At 33.8% G+C, this 19572-nt stretch overlaps 1 protein-coding gene and 1 non-coding gene across 2 annotated transcripts in view; both read left to right on the forward strand.

The window, feature by feature from the left end:
• The window catches only part of Myo9a (myosin IXA), a 251023-nt gene that overhangs the window by 114048 nt on the left and 117403 nt on the right, over positions 1-19572 (forward strand). Inside the window, exons 10-12 of the mRNA XM_047539276.1 lie at positions 3064-3180; positions 6070-6204; positions 14288-14409. Coding sequence (XP_047395232.1) covers positions 3064-3180; positions 6070-6204; positions 14288-14409 — 374 coding nt within the window. The remainder of the gene's footprint in view (positions 1-3063; positions 3181-6069; positions 6205-14287; positions 14410-19572) is intronic.
• Trnaa-cgc (transfer RNA alanine (anticodon CGC)) lies at positions 16635-16708 on the forward strand. Its single transcript has one exon. It is a non-coding gene; the product is annotated as a tRNA-Ala (tRNA).

Raw genomic sequence — 19572 nt, forward strand, 5'->3', positions numbered from 1 at the left:
TACTATACCAAGGTGTATAAGATAGTGTGTTAGTCTGCTTTTTGTTGCTATGACAAAATACTTGAGAAAAGCCACTTAGAGGACGAAAAAAAATTGTTGCTCAGGTCTTGGCACCCAGGAAGCACAGAGAAAGTGGAAGAAGCTTAAGACAAAATATATTCTTTCAGAACCTGCCTCTCATGACTTCCTCCAGCTAGCCCTTACCTCTTGCAGTTTCTACCATCTCCCAATAATGCCATCAAATTATGAATTTATCAGTGACTTAATCATTCAGTCTCTTTGCAGTAACCCCATCTCTGAACATTGCTACATTGTGAACTCAGCCTTCAACACATGAACCTTTAGGGGACCCTTCATATTAAATGATAACAAGTAAGAAAATTACTGAAAAGCCACTGATATAGAGCAGTTTATGAAAGTGATGAGAAATCAAACCATAAAATAGGATAGGAATGAGATGAGAAGTGAAAAAATTGTCATCGAGCCCTAGAGAATTACTTTTAGGCTAACATTGATCCATTTATCCTTCTTTTGGGTTCCTCTTAACTGTCTCCAAGTGCATCTTTCTTCTTGTGTCATATTATGGTTTCCCACTCTAAAACCTCTAAGAGTTTTACCTTTCTTTTATAAAATATTTGGTGCTTTTATATTTTATAACCTTTTTTATAACAAAAGATTTCTTTATCTTTTACTTTTAAATTCAACTTTTTGAGTTTTTCTTAACCCTTTTTTTTATTTATGCTTGTTTGGTGTATTTACTTTGTTCAATAAATATTTGAAAACACTCAGTTTCAGATATGTGCTGGCCATTAGTAGTATGAAAATGGGAAGCATTCCTTAAGTGTTTTAGTATTTTACTTGAAGAACAATGGAAATACTATAAAGTGTTTTAAGCAAAAAAGACTTTTTTTTTTTTTTTTTTTTTTAAAGCAGTACTCTGGCAGTGGTTTGAAGAATCAGTTAGAGGGAATATTAGTTTTCTATAACTGTATAGGAAACTTTGCAACTTAATACAGTACAGATTATTATTTTCAAGAATCATGACTGGGTATAAGTTAGGTGTCTTAGTTTTTTAGTAGTCTGAAACTAAAGCTTTTCTCTGATAGTAGGATGCTGATCTATAGTGGGGGGTGGGTAGGGAAAAAATGAAGGAACTTTGGATTGTACAGAGGGAAGTGAGGGGAGGGATGGGGCAGGTGGGGGTATAGGATGGTAGATTGAGACAGACATTATTACCCTAGATACATACATGTATGAAAAGAATTTTTTAAAAAAATTTGTCAAAAAAAGTTAATAAAAATAAAAGTTAAAAATTATTATAATAACTCATGCTTATATTGTTTTATGCATATTTATTTAGTTCTAAATTATTTTTTGTCAAGATTGATCAGATTGTCTTCATTATTTTTTGTATTGACTTCAGTTACTTATTGTATGTTCAAAGTGTACAATATAAAGTTTTGATATACATGGACATAGTGAAGTTGTTATATGACTACAGTGAGGCAAAACTACAGTTTTGTCACATTATTACTTTGTGGTGAGAGAATCTGAAATCTATTCTTAGCAAACTCCCAATATGCAGCACAATACTGTTAACTGTAGTCATCATATTATATATTAGATCTCAGATTTATTTGTCCTACATAAATGTAACTTGTACCCTTTTGCTCACATCTCCATGTTTTCCTCACCTCCCTGCCCCTGATATTCACTGCTCTACATTCTGCTTCTGTGAGTTTGACTACTTTAGAAATCTCATATAAGTGGAATGATCCAGCATTTGTCCTTTGACTGTCTGTTCCACTTTGCTTAATGTACTGCAGGTTCATTCATCTTGTGGCAACTGGGAAGACTTCCTTCTCTTTCAAAGACTTGTTTTTTATCCCTCTGGTGGAAAATTGAATATTATTCTGTTATGCTATAATGTTTTGCTTTTTTGGTTTTCTTGATAGTTTTAAGATACTTCTTCGATAACTTGTCTAGATGTAGAATTCTAAGGTGACATTGTTTCTTTCAGAGCTGTTAAAGAATTTTCATTTAAAATTTCTAGTATTGTAGTTCATTTAATACCAGTCTTCTTTCCTTTCAAAATAATTATTTTTCAGTTATAAACTTGAGATTATTTCATCACCTGTAGGTTGTGTATAGATAGTATCTGTAAATCTCCAGTTTGTGGATGTGTATCCTATAGTCTAAGAATTGAAGGTTCTCTGACCATGGTTAACACAGCTAGAATAAATAAAGAAATAAAGAAGCCTAACTCTTAATCATTACTATCTATTTCTTCTATACTTCAAAACAGAGATGTAAATACATACCTGAATATACAGGTTTGAAAATAACTCCCTACATAATGTATGCATAAATTATTGGAATTCATAGTGTTCTAATGGGCAGGAATCAGTTCTATAAGATATATACCATTTTTTAAGAGAATAAATTTCTGTGTTTAGAAAAAGTTCAGACTTAGAAAATTTTCCATAAACTGGAGAAATCTGGAAGTAGGCAAAAATAAATTCTGTAATTTCATAATAAAGGAATTGTTACTCTTTCTGGGTATGAGATAATTCTAGAGGTTATTGTGGATGACAAGCTGAAGACAACTATGAATGGTGTCATGGTGGTAGTATGTGTATGTTTTAAGAGTGTGAGGAGGATTTCATAGTCATTAATTCCTTTTTGCTGTCAGATTTATTTCTCTGCCTATAATACTCTTCCCCACTTTAGCAAGCAAGGTCATTTGTAAACTTTCCATTATATCTTGTTTCCTAGGGGAAATATATACCCTAATTTTCAGTAAAAATGTTTTGAACTGTGAATGACCTAGTTTTATTTCTGTTTCATGGCAGTTTTAGCCTAGATTCCCTGAGTTGGACTAAATTAATGAGTACAAATGGAAAACCTCAATTATAAGCTATTTATATTGAGAGAAAAATTAGTTTTTATTCAGTATAGTAAATATTCTTTCTTGAATGAGAGTAGAATATACTTTGTTGAAATATCTTAGTTGGATTATTACCAATTCCACTTTGCTCTCGTAACTCTTTTCTTGTTTTGTAGGCTGTGACAGTGAGGAACTCCATGGCTAAGTCTCTATATAGTGCTCTGTTTGACTGGATAGTTTTTCGAATTAATCATGCGCTTCTGAATAGTAAAGATTTGGAACGTAATACCAAGGTAAAGATATGTTGGTTTGTTTTCCATAGAAAACTGTTTTAATAAACTGGTTATTACATGAAATTTTAAAGCACAGAATTATGTAGAGTAGTATAGTATTGAGTTTACTTCTGTCTGTCATTTATCACCCTATTCAGTGAACTATTCGGTGTGTCTTTCCAGACCTTTTCCCCTGTGTATTTATATGTCAAAAACATACACATACAAAATTGCTTTTAAAAATATAAATAGAACCATCTTATCTATATTTTTGCAAACTACTATTTTTTTACATAACATCTCTTTAAATACATTATATGTCATTATGTATCTGGACCTCATTATTTTTAGTAATTTTGAAATATATGGTATAATATATAAAATCTCATTAAAAATAATTTTTGTTATGAATAATATAATAACTAATATTTTAGTTAACTTTATGTACCTTTCTTTAGGATTCATTCCTTAGTGTTGAATTGCTATATTTAAGGATATATGTATTGTAAAAATTTGGCAACTACTGCTAAATTCCAAAAAGAACTGTATACTTCTACCAGCAGTATCAAAGTGCTTATTTCCCTATACTTTAATCCATATTACCCATATTGGATATTATCAATATTTACATAATCTGATATGAAGAGAGGAACTATCCCACTTTTTGCCATTGTTTTCAGTGATGAACCTTGAGTGCCTTCTTGGGCTGGGGATGTGACTCAGTGGAATAGTGCTTACCTTGCATGCACTGGGTCCTGGTTTCAATACCCAGCACTGGGGGGGAAATGTGTTTTCTCCCATGTTTTCTCTGTTTTATTTCTTTTCTATATCTTTATATCTTTGTGCTGTTCTGTTGCTTCTTTTTTCTTTTTTTACTCCTTTTTAGGAGCTATTTATTGTAGACATTATGGAGACTCAGTTTGATATATACTGCAAATATATTTTCTCTTAGTTACTTGACTTTTAAGACTTGTTTCTGTTATGTCTTTTTATGCCTATGTGTTTTAAATTGTTGTGCAGTTAATTCTATTAGTCTTTTTTTTCTAGTCCTGGGTTTTATATATTTATTTTACTTATATAGAAGGCCTCTTCTAGTCCAAGATTTAAAAATATGTAGCATTAAACTCTTAGAATTTCATTTTTTATGTTTAGACATCTTTTCCAATTGGAACTTGTTTTTAATATGGCAGATTATAGGTAGTTAACTTCAATGAGTTCTGATTCACTTTTCTCAAAAGCCTGTATGAAACAGTCTGCCTTTTCAAACTGATTAGAAATGTCATCTTTAGTTTAATCTTACTGTTTTAAAGGTAAAGGTAAGCCCACAGCCATAAAATTAAATTACAGTCTGATTTATCAAATTGATTTAATTTTGAAGAACATTATTTTAATTTTTCTTAAGGGCCTAGACTTAGTCAGTAGAATTAAATATTCCTAGTACAGACTTTTAAAAAATCTTGTAATTTATCATTCATTATATTAGTTTGTTTGATATACCTCTTAGTCCCAGTGGAGAAAACTTACTGTCATTTAACAAAGTTGTCATAACAACTGTTTTAAGAATGTGATGAAGTGATGAAAAGTGTGTTTATATGCAGGTATTAGAGCTGAATCTGTATCAATCACCGTAAGAAGTTATAAAGAGTAAGTTCTAGGAGTCAGACGTGGAAAAAAAGTTACATATCGTTTCTAGAATTGAAAAGTAAATTATTCAAAAATGGAAGAATAAACTGTCTACTGAGATTGGAATATTGACTCTAAGAATAGACGAGAATGAGTAAAGGATTGCCGTTTTATATTATAATCCTTTTAGAGCTAGTCAGCATTTTAAACCTTGTGTTTTTGTTAAAGAAATACTTAATTTTAACTTTAAGAAACTATATGCTTTTGTATCATGTTTCATTCTTAGCCTGGATGAGACTGATTAATAAACTTGTTACTTTAGTTTTTAAAGTAGACCTCCGTTTATGGGGAGACAGAAGTTAAAATAGGAAAAATTACATAGTTTTCTTGGCATAGCCAAGGATCTGCTGATCCTTCACTTTAGTAATCTTGATTTTTTTTCATACCTTTTATTTCCATTCTCTCTTGGAACTCAGGGATTTCTGAATTTAGAAACTTCTTCGATTTTTTTCAATTATGATAATAGACTGCTAGCTGTATGCTTTGTACATTCTTTTTCCCTTTCCTTCCTTCCTTCCTTCCTTCCCTCCCTCCCTCCCTCCCTTCTTCCTCCCTTCTTCCTCCCTCCCTTCTTCCTCCCTTCTTCCTTCCTTCCTTCCTTCCTTCCTTCCTTCCTTCCTTCCTAGGAATTGAACCCAGGACCTCTTTGATGCTAGGCATGTGCATGTCCTCTACCACTAAACTACATCTCTGGCCTGTGCTTTATATATTTCTGTAATGTAATGCCAAAATTACATGGGTTACATTTTTCCCCCCCAGGGACTGTTCCCAGGAGCACTTAACCACTGAGCTACATCACCAGCCCCTTTTAAAATAATTTTAAAATTTAGAACAGGGTCTTGCTAAGTTGTTGTTGCTGGCTTTGAGCTTGCAATCCTCCTGCCTCAGCCTCCTAAGCTGCTTGGGATTATAGGCATGTGCCACCACACCCAGCTACATGTGTTAAAATTATAATCTGTTTTTATAGTTATGATAAAATTTGTGAAAAACAGATCGCATTTGTGAAAAATTTGGATATATTTTTATGATTAGGACAAAAATAAAATGAAGATGAAGAGAACTAAAACACTTCTTAATTGTGGTATATTTTGGTTTAGTACTGGTGAGAAAACCAGTCCCTCTCTACTGCTTTAGAAATTAGCATTTTGTTATTTATATTGTGGATATTACTTAAATACATAAGTAAATTTGAGACTTTTTAAACCAAAATTTTCTCTTGTTTTACAGACTTTGTCCATTGGTGTTCTTGATATATTTGGGTTTGAAGATTATGAAAATAATAGTTTTGAACAATTCTGTATTAATTTTGCTAATGAACGTTTACAGCACTACTTTAATCAGCATATCTTTAAGTTGGAACAAGTGAGTACCCAAATATGTGTATCCACCTTCATACAAATTTTAGTCATAGACATCATAAGCATTTTAATTTTTGTATTTTAGTACAAACATTGTGGTGTTATAGCATTATAAGCAAATGACAAAAATCCGAGTTTTGTTTTTTTTTTTTTGTTTTTTTCTGAAAACATTGTCACCAAATAGATTTTCTAGTGTGTGCTTGCTTGAGTCATCTTTGTAGGGAAAGATGGTGGGTTTGTTTTGGGTTTTTGTTGGAGGTGTTGATTTTGTTACCTATTAATGAGCCTTGGTCTCAGTGTGTAATGCTAAGGATGCTTGTTGGATGCTTTTTGTCCCTTAGTTCTAGGATGGGATGGAGGAACTTATTAATAGACAGCTCAGACTGGATACAAGGACAGTGTGGAGAGACCAAGATGGGTAACTAGATATTTGTCTTGATAATCTTAAGACTGATAGTTTAAAAAGAGTGAGTTTTCAGTATCCATGAGAACTGTTAACTGTAAAAGCAGGGTCAAAAAAATGTGGGCTTTTCTTCCAACTAAGTATGAAATGAGTAACAGGTTGAGATTGTAACTCAGAATTTCATTTTGTATAGGGGTATGTAGGCAGCAGCAAGGTATATTATACTCAATTTAAGGGAAATGTTAAAGAACGGAAAATGAATAAAAAGACCACAACAGTTAGTAGGTCTGCAAAACTGGGAAAGAAAGAGTTTGCTCTTTTATTAAGCCCTATCATTTGAACTTGTTGCCTTCTGTCTTACCTTAAGTACTCTATTTTGCTTAAAAAGGGTATAATGACTTGTTAACAGTGTCACAGGCAGTATTAGTTTTGGCTACCTTGATGAATGCTTAATGTTTTAATTAAATAAAACCTTTTAGCTAGACATGATACTGGAACTGTAAATTTAGTTGATTCTTTTTTTTTTTTTTTTTTTTTTTAGCTAATTCTTAAGTAGTGTTACTTATCAGGCAGGCATTCTTTTTATTCTGGTTTTATAGGTGATACCTCAAGCCAGTATTCAGTATTCTATAATTCTTATCTCTTTTTTTTTTCTTAATTCTTTTTTGTGGTGCTGGAGATTGAACCTGGGCTTGCACATGCTAGGCAACTACTCTACCACTGAGCTATTTCCCTAGTCCTATAATCCTTGTGTTATCAGAAACTGAGCTGGAATTACTGTCCAGGTCTCTTAATTCAGTTCTATGTTCTTTTGACTAGAGCAGGCTAAATTAATATCTTTTTTCTTTGCCAATAGATATATGTGTCGGAGGGGTAGGAAAATGTGTTTTGTTGACCATATTCTTTATTTGATGGAGGCAAGCATTGTTGCTCTGTAGATCATTAAACAGAGACAAGTTAAATTGCTTTTGTAAAAGAAAGATATTCTCTTATTGTAAACTGCAGTTAATCTGTACCCATTCTAGACATCTAGATTAAACATAGAAGAGCCATAAGAAATGCTTAGGCCATTAACATATTGAATACAATTAAGAACATTTCATGGAAAATGCATTCAAAACTACCTGGGAATGCGTGAGCCTCATTTACATGATAACTCAAATATCACAGTTTTTGGCAATGTGGTAGAATTTTGAACCAGAATACTTAATTTCTGTGATGTACTCCTTTTTGTTCTCAAGTCTCAGTATTCTCTGTTTTATTATCTAGTGGATATGTTTTAATGTAATTTATGGAACATTTAAAGACCTTACACGTCTTTGCCATCCTATCTTTGTTATTTTCTCTTTCACTACTTCCTCATGTTTTTGAACTTAAAATGAATTTTCTTGGAATGAGAGATGCAAGGGAGTTTAAATATTAAGTGTCTTACTTATATGGGCATCATTTGTACTTGTCATGAGATGAGTACTCAGTGACTATTTGTTAAATTCAATTGAATACCAGAATCAATTAAGAAGATAAAAATTAAAGATGATAAAAATAAAATATCAAATATATTTTTTATAGAAAAAAACCCTTGAGTATGAGAATTGTGGTTTAGTTCTAAATTTTGTCCGAAAGGAATATATAGGCATGTAGAATAGGAAAGTGATGATTAATTTCCATGTAGGATAATATATACTATAATCAGGCATAAAGTAAAATACTACATTGATTCATCTGCACTGAATTCCAGAGGTGGTTCTGGAATTTTTTTTTTTTTTTTTGGTACTGTGGATTGAACTAGGGGCACTTGATTACTGAGCCACATCTCCAGCCCTATTTTGTATTTTTTCTGGAGACAGGGTCTTACTGAATTGCTTCGTGTCTCACGTTTGCTGAGGCTGCCTTTTAACTCCCCATCCTCTTACTTTAGCCTCCTGAATCCATGGGATTACGGGTGTGTAGCCACCTTGCCCAACTGGAATGTGGTTTTGAATAGTGAGTTGGAGCTCATAAGATTGCCAGTGGGGAAATGGTATTTTAGGCAAAGGTATACTTAAAGTATTAAGTATATTTAAAACTGGGGCATTATACATCATGCAGAGAAGATTAGAATTTTTTTTAGAGAGGGAAGAGCTATTCAAAGTTTATTTGATATGGTACTTGTATTTTAACTGGAAGATGGACTGAGAGAGTGTACTGGAGATGAGGAAACAATCTATGAGCCAGTTGAATTGGTGTGGTTCAGTGATTTTTGCATCCTGAATTAAGATAGTGGCAGAAGGACTGGGGTTGTGGCTCAGTGGTAGAGCGCTTGCTTAGCATGTGTGAGGCACTGGGTTCTATTCTCAGCACCACATAAAAAATAAATAAATAAAATAAGATATTAGAAGAAGATAATGGCAGAGACAATATGAAATAAGAGACTGAAAGTTTCTGAGATTTGAAAATGTTTCCTGTTACCATTTCTGATATTATCCTCTTGCTCAGAATTATCCTTTATATCATGGATTCATCAGTAATAGCCATGTGTCATGCATTGTGCTAAGCAATGGAGATAGAAAATATAGAGTGCAGGGGTCTTATTTAAGGAGTTTATAATCTAGCAAGTTTTTTGTTAAGGGTAAACTTTTTTTTTTATTTGTCAAGTTTTTGTTTTGTTCATTGTACATTTGGTGTTGTCAGACCAGAAAATTCTGACTAACCTTACCTTGGAGAATAATCCCTCTTAAACTGAACGTTGGATTACTTTCAAATGAATGAAAGCTTAGATCTGTAAGAAGGAAATCTAGGCTGGTGAGCCCAGCATTTGGGGACTTCTTTGTTTCTAGAGGTATTTCTCTGTTCTAGTATAGAGTTGACGATTCTAAATGAACCAGGCTTGATTGGCTCCTCTGAGCAGACTTTTCTACTAAGGAAGCCCATGGTTACTTCTATAGACAATTTGAGCCCCCCCCCGCCCCCCCCCCCCCCCCCCCCTCGCCCCAAAGAATACTCATTAGGAGTAAAGGTAAGCTAGAAATAGATTAGGCATCTTTGGGATGATGTTCAGTTTAAGTCATCTCAGTTCCTGATTAGGTATAACTAGTGTTCTTAGTGTTTTTAGTTCTCATGTGCCAAGAGCAAATTCACTTTGCACTGGAGGAAGAGATCATATTTAAAAATATTTTTTAAAAATATATTTTTTTAGTTGTAGATGGACACAATATCTTAATTTCATTTATTTTATTTTCATGTGGTGCTGAGGATGGAACCCAGTGCCTCACATGTGCTAGGCAAGCGCTCTACCACTGTGCTACAACTCCAGCCCAAGAGATCATCCTAATGCTAACATTACCACTGTTGAAAAGAAAGGAAGAGAGAAAAGAGAAGGAAAAAAGAACCAAACAAGTGGATAAACTAAAATGTTAAAAAACAAGAGCAGTGAGATAGTAGTACCATAGGGGATCTAGATAAAGATGTCATCAGACAAGGACTTTGTTTCAGATATTTTTTAAAAGAGTAATACTTTTATTACAAATTATTCCAGATAATACCCAAATTTATGAAAATCTAGTACAGTGAAATTAAGAATGCAAGATTGTTTTTAATAGGTAGATACAGGTTAAGAGAAAATTAATGAATTGGAAGAACACAGTGTACATGTGCACATGTACCTCCCTTACCCCCACTGCCCAAAGCACTCATTTGAGGAACTCTAAATATCCAAAAACAGTCTGAAATGCACCAGAGCAAACGAAGCTCTATCTTTAAAGTGCAGCAGTAAGATTAGCAGTCAACTTGCAGAGGAACTAGTGGAAGCTAGAATAGTGGGATATTTTCCTTAAAACTGAATCACATTATTTAGGCATTAGCTAATGTATCTACAGTTATAATTTAGAGGTTCAGGAAGGAATGAAGAACAGTGAAAATTATTTTTAAAAGTTGGTGAATCTAAATGAATATGTTAGATAAATTGGAGAAAGGTAAAATACCATACTTTAATGTTTAAATAGAACTAAAAAACATGAGAACAATAGCATGTAAGTTAAGGGAGTATATGGAATTTCAGGTATTCTAATATCTTTCCTTCTAAGTTATAGAACATTTTATTTCTGTTCGACATTGATAATGATGCATGTTATGATTCCTAGAATAGTCACACAATATTAAAAGAATAAACCTTTTTAAAGTTAATATAAATTATAAGAGAAAAAGACCTCAAGCAATCCAAAGGAAAACAAGAAAGAAGAATTCTAAACAAATATTAGCAAGTGGAATTCAACAAGCTACAAAAAGGGACAATACATCAAAACTACGTGACTTCCCCCCACTCTTTTTTTTTTCTTTTTAATGTGCTGTTTATTATTATTATTTTTTATTGTAAACAAATGGGATACATGTTGTTTCTCTGTACATAGAGTAAAGGCATACCATTTGTGTAATCATAAATTTTACATAGGGTAATGTTGGTTGGGGCGGGGGACTTCCCCCCACTCTTAAGATGTGTTTTACATTTAACTTTCTTCGTTGGGGGAAGGGGATGATACTGGGGATTGAAGGGAGGGCCTAGTACTTGCTAGGCAGGCACTCTATCATGAGCTGCATCCCTATCTTATGTTTTATAACAAAGCATCAATTTAATTGATCTGCTAAAACAAAAAGGGAGAAAAACTTTGATTATCTTAATAGAATTATTAAAAGCATTTGATAAAATTGCATATCCATTCCTGTTTCATTTTGTTTTGTTATAGAAAAACAAAACTTAGCAAACTTAGGGTAAATTAAACTTCCTGTAGGTCATCTACAAAAACACCCATAACAACATACAAAATGGAAACAATACTGAATGCTTTCTCTCCCAAATTGAGAACAAGGCAAGGATATTTGTTTACTAAGAATCTTTATCCCTCTCCTTTTCTTGCTTTCCTCTTAAAGAAATTTTTAAAATTTATCATGCTAACAGTTGAACTCAAGAGATTTAACATGCTAGGCAAGATTCTCTACCACTGTGCTATATCGCCAATCCAAGAGTTTATTTATTTATTTTTGATACCTGGGATTGAACCCAGAGGTGCTTTACCATTGAGCCACATCTCCAGCTCTTTTTATTTTTTATTTTGAGACAGGGTGTCATTGAGTTGCTTAGGTCCTCTCTAAGTTGTTGAGACTGGCCTTGAACTTGGAATCTTCCTGCCTCAGCCTCCCGAGTTGCTGAGATTACAGGTGTGTGCCATCATGCATGGCTTTTTTTTTTTTTTAAATCATGAACATAGGCATATCACAAAAGGAAATATTTAAATATATTTTCAATGTTTTTCTCTTATTGTTTTAGTCAGCTTTTTGCTGCTGTGACAAATGACCTGAGAAGAACAATTTTATTTTTATTTCATTTTTTTGTGGTACTAGGAATTGAACCCAGGGCCTTGCACACGCTAGGCAAGCGTGCTAACACCAAGCTACATCCCCAGCCCTCTGATAAGAACAATTTTAGGGAAGGAAGAGTTTATTTGGGCCTCAAGGTTTTAGAGGTCCCAGTCCATAGATAGTTGGCTCCATTCATTGGGCCTGAGGTGAGACAGAACATCATGGCCAGCAGAGAGAGAGCGGGCGGGGGTTGGGGGAGATGTGGTGGCAGTGGCGGTGGCGGTTGCGGTGGCGGTGGCGGCGGTGGCGGCGGCGGCGGCGGGAGGGGGGCGGGGAGAGAATGTCATACCATAACATTATTCATCACAGCAATTAAAATTAAAATCACAACCAGATCCCTAGGCATTCACTGGAATGATTAAAATGAAAAAGTGGTAATACAAGTATTGAAGAATTAAGTTTCTAGGGAAACTACCATATGCTGATAGTGGTTATATAAATTGGCACTTTAGAAATCTGATTGGCAGTGTTTGTTGAGTTAAATATGTATAATTTATAATCTCAAAATATATATAATGTATAAGAAGAACCAATAAAATAAAATTAAACATGTTTGTTTATATATATATGTGTATGCACACACACACACACACACACACACACACATACACAAAAGTTTTGGGTAGAAATGGTCATATGACCTTATTTTTAATGGCCAAAAAATAGAAGTAAAAGTAATATTTGCCAAAGGAGAATGGGTGAATAAGTTGTATATAAATACAGTAGAGTACTCTACCACATTAGTTATCAAACTCAAAATGTTGTTTCTCTGCTTTCCCTAAACATATCTAGAGAACTTGTGAGAAATAAAAACCCTAAGTGTTATTCTATACCTATTTATTCAGAAATTCTGGGGATAAGGCCCAGTTGACTGTGTTTTAGCAAGCCTTCCATGTGATGCTGCTGTACATTAAAGTTTAAAGAGTAATTAATGTTCTGTGTCACTTTGGCATTTTCTGAAAAGGATGAGATTAAATAAGTTTCAGTTTTATGAACAACACGGTCTCAACTTTGCAGTTATATTGAGAAAGCAGACAATGTATAGACGGTACATAAGTGAGTGATTATGTTGTTTTACAACCTCTCTACAGCAATTAAAGTGAAAGAACTTTGGGTGTGTCTAACAAAAATGAATGTCTCTGAAACCTAAATTAAGTCAAAAAAGTCAGACAAAAAGAATTATGTATTATGTGAGTTTATTTAGCTGATATCTGTAAACAAGTGAATCTTACCAAATATATTAGAAGCTGGCATTGGGCAAGAGAGTCTGAATGGTCATTTGGAAGAAGACTAAGGACTATTTCACTACTATAATGTATAAAAATCCTAATACTCCTGTACCTAGTATGTATGCTATCCGTGCTACAAAAAAGAATGGTGGGGTCACCCCCAACTTGGGGGTGACCTTTTATATAAAAATTCTTTTCTTGTGAACATTTTAAGAGGAAAGAACTAATATTTACCTTTCCTAATTAGAGTAATTAATTTAAAGTAAAAGTTTCACAGGGATGAATAAAATAATATTTCCCAATAAAAAGAATAAGGAAATATTAGTTTAGGAAATAGTACAAGTGTTTTACTGTAGCTGCTCAAGACCTGAGTTTAGGGTTTTTTTTTTTTTTAACCTTGGAATTTGAGGCCTTTTTGATAAAGTAAAAATGTGTGAAGGATTTTATTTTGCAAAAGTTCAGTATATGAATTCCACATGATTTGTGAGTGATGGTTTCCCACTTTCTGAGGAATTCAATTCATTGTTGATGATCCAACAAATGCAGTCCTTTTTGATAGCGTGGAATCATGTAGGAAAAATTAGGTTTCTTCATTGCCTATTTTCCTTAGTGGAGTAATCATATAGTGTGACTAAAACCCAGGCCTAGATCTTGCTTAGAGAGGTTTCAGAAATAGGATTCTAACCACAAAATTCGTTTGCATGTACTTTTTATTTTTAAAATGGTGGTGCTGGATATTGAACCCAGGGTTGCTCTCCTACTGAGCTGCCTCTCTAGCTCTTTTTGAGACAGAGCTCACCAAGTTACTGCAGCTGGCCTCAAACCTGCACTCCTCCTGCTGGGTTTAAAGGAGTGTTCCACTAGATGGGGTTTCTTGCTTTGCTCAATGTAAAGAAACAGATACACTGTATTAAGATTAGTAAACTGATTAGTAAACATCCTTGCATTGTGTGGATTATGATTTTTTTAAAAAAGAGCTTAGACTGTATTTTTCAATCCTTGTTATCATATGCCTATCATATTCTGCAAAATGAATAAATTATTTTGTTGTTTGGTGTTCCTAGGAGGAATATAGAACTGAAGGTATCAGCTGGCATAACATTGATTATATTGATAATACTTGTTGCATAAATCTTATTAGCAAAAAGCCAACAGGACTGCTCCATCTTTTGGATGAAGAGAGCAAGTGAGTATGGTTCTTTTCAATTTTGTTATTGGCCATTGGGCATTTTTTTCCTTCTTAAGTTTAAACTTTCTCCTTATATTTTCAAATAAAGGGCTAAAGGTTCAGTTTTTTGCAGTTATTAAATATTTTGTGCATTTCTTGATAAACAGGCTGAATATCACTATTGAATTCTTTTCCAGATTTTTTTCTTACAATTTGATGCTAGATTTGTTGATATATTTTTTTTTTGTTGTGTTTTTTTCTTTTTAATTTGAGTTTTATTTATGATATGTGTTGGCAGTTTTCATGTTTAGTAAATAAGGATATCATGATACATTCATGATGTCTGTCATGGCTGTGTAGGTGGTAATTGGCAACATGTGCCAAATATTTGCTAGTCCTTGTTAACACTGTTCAGTATACCAGACTTAAACCTCTGAAAGCTTCATATGCTGTAGCATCCTCCAGATTAATCTCTGATGTATAAAAAGATGATGTATAGTTAAATTAGCCTACAAAATACTATTACTTTTTTCTTGCTATGACCAAAATTCCTGACAAGAACAACTTATAGGAGGAAAACTGGCTCTCAGTTTCAGAGGTTCAACTCATGCTGACTCCATTCCTGTGGGCCTGAGGTGAGGCAGAACATCGTGGAGGAAAGGCATGGCAGCTGGGAAGCAGAGGGAGAGGGTATTTGAGGAGCCAGGGACAAAATAAAATCCCCAAGGACACACCCCCAGTAACCTTCTTCTTTCAGTCTTGCCCCACTGCCTGCAGTTATCACTGAGTAATTCATTCAAATTATTAATTCATTTAGTGATTAATCCACTGATGAATAACTTTAATGATCTAATCATTTCACCTCTGAACATTTCTGCATTGCCAAATGAGCTTTTCAGGGTACACCTCATATTCAGGTACCTCATTTTCATTACAACAGATGGCAAATCTAGAATTGGAGTAACTGAAATGAGGAGATTTTGTAGATTTTTAAATGACTCTTTAGTAACAAATTTTAGAAATTTTTTTTTCAAATTTTAGAAATTGAACTAGCTTACCTGATTCCTAGTTTAATATTATACCCATTAAGCTATGATAGAAAATATTGAAACTTTACTGTCATAGGTTGGATGCCCACATCAGGTTTGCGTGGGGTCTTGGGGTAATTAAAAGTTTATACTTGTTGCCCTGTTTAGTTAATAAAACTGAGTCCTTTTATTCTCAGAAATATCCTATTTTTGTAAAAATATGTCACTCTGTTAATATACTATAAACACATTTGCTAAATACAAATAGTAAGATAGAATGAAAAATATAGTGAAAAGGAGAATGCTAAGAGTTGTGTCTAGTATCCATTATAAACCTATTGTGTCACTAGTTACTCTAGTTATAGTGTTTCTGTTACTCTAAATGAATTAAAATGTCAATAAAAATAAAAATATTTTAATTTTCTATCCAGAGTTACATAAATATTCTTTGTATTGCTCTTTATTCCAAGAAATGTATATTTTCTCTTATAAAATTGTAAGGTCAATAATTCCTAATTCTGCTTGCATACTTTTTATCTCTAGTGTTTATTGGAGAAATCTTTCAAATCATAGTTAATTTTAATATTCAGTGTTGAGAACTATAGTAGTCGATAATGAAATGATAAGCAGTTCTTTTTTTTTTTTTCTCTGTGGTGCTGGGGATTGAACCCAAGGCCTTATGCTTACAAGGCAAGCAAGCACTCTACCAACTGAGCTACATCCCCAACCCTAAGCAGTTCTTTTTGTCTGAGATATTTATAGCAACAAATATGTTTAAGCACTTGAAGTGAAAGATCACATGGTTTGTACATTGTAGATGTAAGGTTCAAATCCTCCAGCTATTTCTGATTAATAAGATTGTGCTTTGAAGTATTGAATTAGATTACTTTCCCCAAATGCTTCACTTGGAGAGCCATAAGTCCAAGATTTATATCCCATCTCTATTACTTTCTGCCAATCTGTTTTCTTTTTAAAATTTTCTTTTGGTGCTAGGGATTGAACACAGAGGTGTTTTACCACTGAGCAGTATCACCTCAGCTCTTTTTATTTTTTATTTTGAGACAAGGTCTCACTAAGTTGCTTAGGGCCTAAGTTGCTGAGGCTGACCTCTAACTTGTAATCCCCCTGCCTCAGTTCCAGAGTCACTGGTATAGGCATGTACCACCATGCCTAGCTCTTAAGTTCTCTTGCATGCAAAAAGGAAATGCTGGGGGCTGGGGATATAGCTCAGTTGGTAGAGTTCTTGCCTCGCAAGCACAAGGCCCTGGGTTCAATCCCCAGTACCGCAAAAAAAAAAAAAAAAAAAAAAAAAAAATGGAAATGCTGCTATTCTCTATTGTATCACATTTGTAACTAGCAATTGAGGTAATGATTGTATAATTAAAACATGAATAGAACAAGGGGCTCATTACCTTGCCTTTCTATAAGCAAAATTTCATTAAATGCACATCTTACTATATAAAGATTATATTTTCCTGGCCAATTGCTACCTAACATAGATATATTTTTTCTTTGCTTTTTGTGGTACTGGGAATTGAATCCAGGGGCACTTGACTACTGAGCTACATCTGCAGCTCTTTTTGTTTTTGAGAGAGGGCTTCCCTGGCTGGCCTCAAACTCATAGTTGTGTGCCACCATGCCTAGAACGTAGAATTTTTTGACCAATGAAGAGAATGTCACCTCTTTGTTGTCACTCAAGCCACATGGCTTGAAATGACAAATTTGACCCAATAAAAGGAAAATTTTTCTGATTGTTAGAGTTGATTAGCATCTGCTTCAAGAAGTAAAAATTTCTCATTAGAAATAATATAGCTGGATTATCATATCCTCCTTGAGGATGATGTTGTAGGTAGGAGACTGGACTAAATAACCTTTAATTGTCTTTTCAATTACGTTTCTCTATTCAAACCTTCATGAAAAAAATTAATAAACATTATTTTAATTTCCTTATTTTATAAATGAGCCAGTCCTGTACCTCTCTTACAAATGGACCATTTTTGTCTCACTGGGGAGGAACAAATTGTCTGCTACTCTGATAGGGTCCCTGACTGGGCCTAAGAAACTGACATAAGATAGATTAACAGGAGAAAAGCATATACATTTTATTAGAATTTTACATGTACATGAAAATGTAGACCTGAAGAAGTGATCAGAACAAAGAGTTTATCTACTTTTTAGACAAAGAAATGATAAATCTTCCAGAAATATTAAGATGAAGAGTTTGGGGTAGGAATAGTAAATTGTGTGAAGGTGACAGAGACATATGCTGGGAAAAACTAGAAGATAATGGTTATTTTGTCAGTTTGTACAGCTCTGTCTTAATGTCTATTTTAAGTCTTTGGTGATTAGGATATTATTCTTTTCTAAAATAGGGAGAGCACCCTTCTCATGGAGAATTTTATGGCTTGTTTTTATGTAGGAAAGAGGAAGTCAGGAACCTGTTCCTACATCCTGTATTTCTGAGTTGTCTTCAGCTCAAAATAATCATTAGTTCAGAGCCACATATTTTGGGGTGGTATGTCCTGAACAACTTCCCATCTTTTATTCTTTAATATCCCAGAAGATGTAAAGAGGTTACCTATAAAGAGGTGTTGAAAATAAATTAGTCACATTTAAAAAGAGCTATTTTGGGACTCACTTGGACTGTTTTCTCTAAAAAATATATGGGAAATACATATTTCTGTGGGAAATACATAATTTGAAATACATCCTTAGTGGTATTTCAACTTCATGCATTGTGTTTTATGGTGCTGTACTTGAAGGAGTTTGAAGTCAGATGAGGTCTAGGTTAATCTTGAGTGTGCTCCGTACTGGCTGTGATGTCAAGCAATTTAAGATAGTTAGATTCTGTAGATGCAGTGTACATTTAAGAGGAAGGAATAGTGCAGGCAAGGTCTTAATGTATGAATAGGACGTTAGCAACGTTACAAGTCTTTCCTGTAGATCTCAAAATGTGCTTCTGACAACAGCAGTAGAGTACCTTGAAACTCGTTAGAAATATGAAATCTCAGGCTTCCAACCCATATCTGTTGAATCAGAATCTACATTTTAACAGTCTGAATTTAAGATTAGAGCATTCGTTCAGTGCAACATTTTGTCAGTCTTGTCTACTTATAAAAATTACCTTGTGAATTTGTAAATAGTACATACTATTGCTTGCTAGGTCACCATTCTCGATCAGTTAATTCAGAGTCAGTAAGCAGAGTTCAGGCATTGCTAGTTCTGAAAGCTCTAGAAATGCTTATCAGGCTACCCATGCTCATACATAGCCTTTGGGGAACATGAGATAAGAGCTTTAAAATGAGCAGTAATGTCTAATTTGCCCTCCTAATATGTACCACAAATGTTTGTTGAGTGTAGGACCTGTGGAGAGCTTTTCTTTCCATCCTTCATGGTTCAGAGTAAAGATTGTTCTCCTATCTATCCTCCTTCCTTTGAAAATTTCTGTTATTGACTCTAAGAGAAAAACATAAGCTTTTAAATTACTTGGAATTATTAGAAGGCAAATAAATCTTTACCTACAAGCAGTGAGGTGAAGTGAGTATGCTGCCAGAAGTGAGAAGCAGTCTGCTGTGGAGTAGTGAAACATTTGCAGAGGTTAGGTTTGCCTAGTTTTAGTTGTTTGGAATCATTCAGTTTCTTTGCCTTTGATCCATAAAATTTCTGACTAGGAAAGGCACATGATTAGGGTGACTTGAAAACAAGGTAAGATTGGAATTGGTAAGAATACTATAGAGGCTATTGCTAGTCTGTGCTTGAAATCCTAAGGGTTATAATGCATTCTAGAATTGTTTGAGTTTTGGAGCAAGCTTATAATGGAGATGTTTTTAAGAAACCATAGTATTTAAATGTAAGAACAGGCTAAGGTGACTAGGAAAGTGGCAGTGTTGGCAACATAAAAAAAGCTGATAACATTTATGTAATCCCTATAAGATGCCAGATAGTATTATTTGATTCTGTTGGCAATGTTATATCTGTTATTGTACTCACTTTATGGGTTAGGAATTCATTTCTGGTATTTAAACTTCTGAAAGGTTACTTATTTTGCCCAAGATCACTGACAGAACTGGTAATTTAAACTAAGATTATTTGACAACAAAGGTGATGCTCTTTTCTGATTTGAGTACAGTATGTGATTAACCATTTTGTAGCA

Source organism: Sciurus carolinensis, chromosome 2 (genome assembly GCF_902686445.1).
Source record: "Sciurus carolinensis chromosome 2, mSciCar1.2, whole genome shotgun sequence".
Classification (NCBI taxonomy): domain Eukaryota; kingdom Metazoa; phylum Chordata; class Mammalia; order Rodentia; family Sciuridae; genus Sciurus; species Sciurus carolinensis.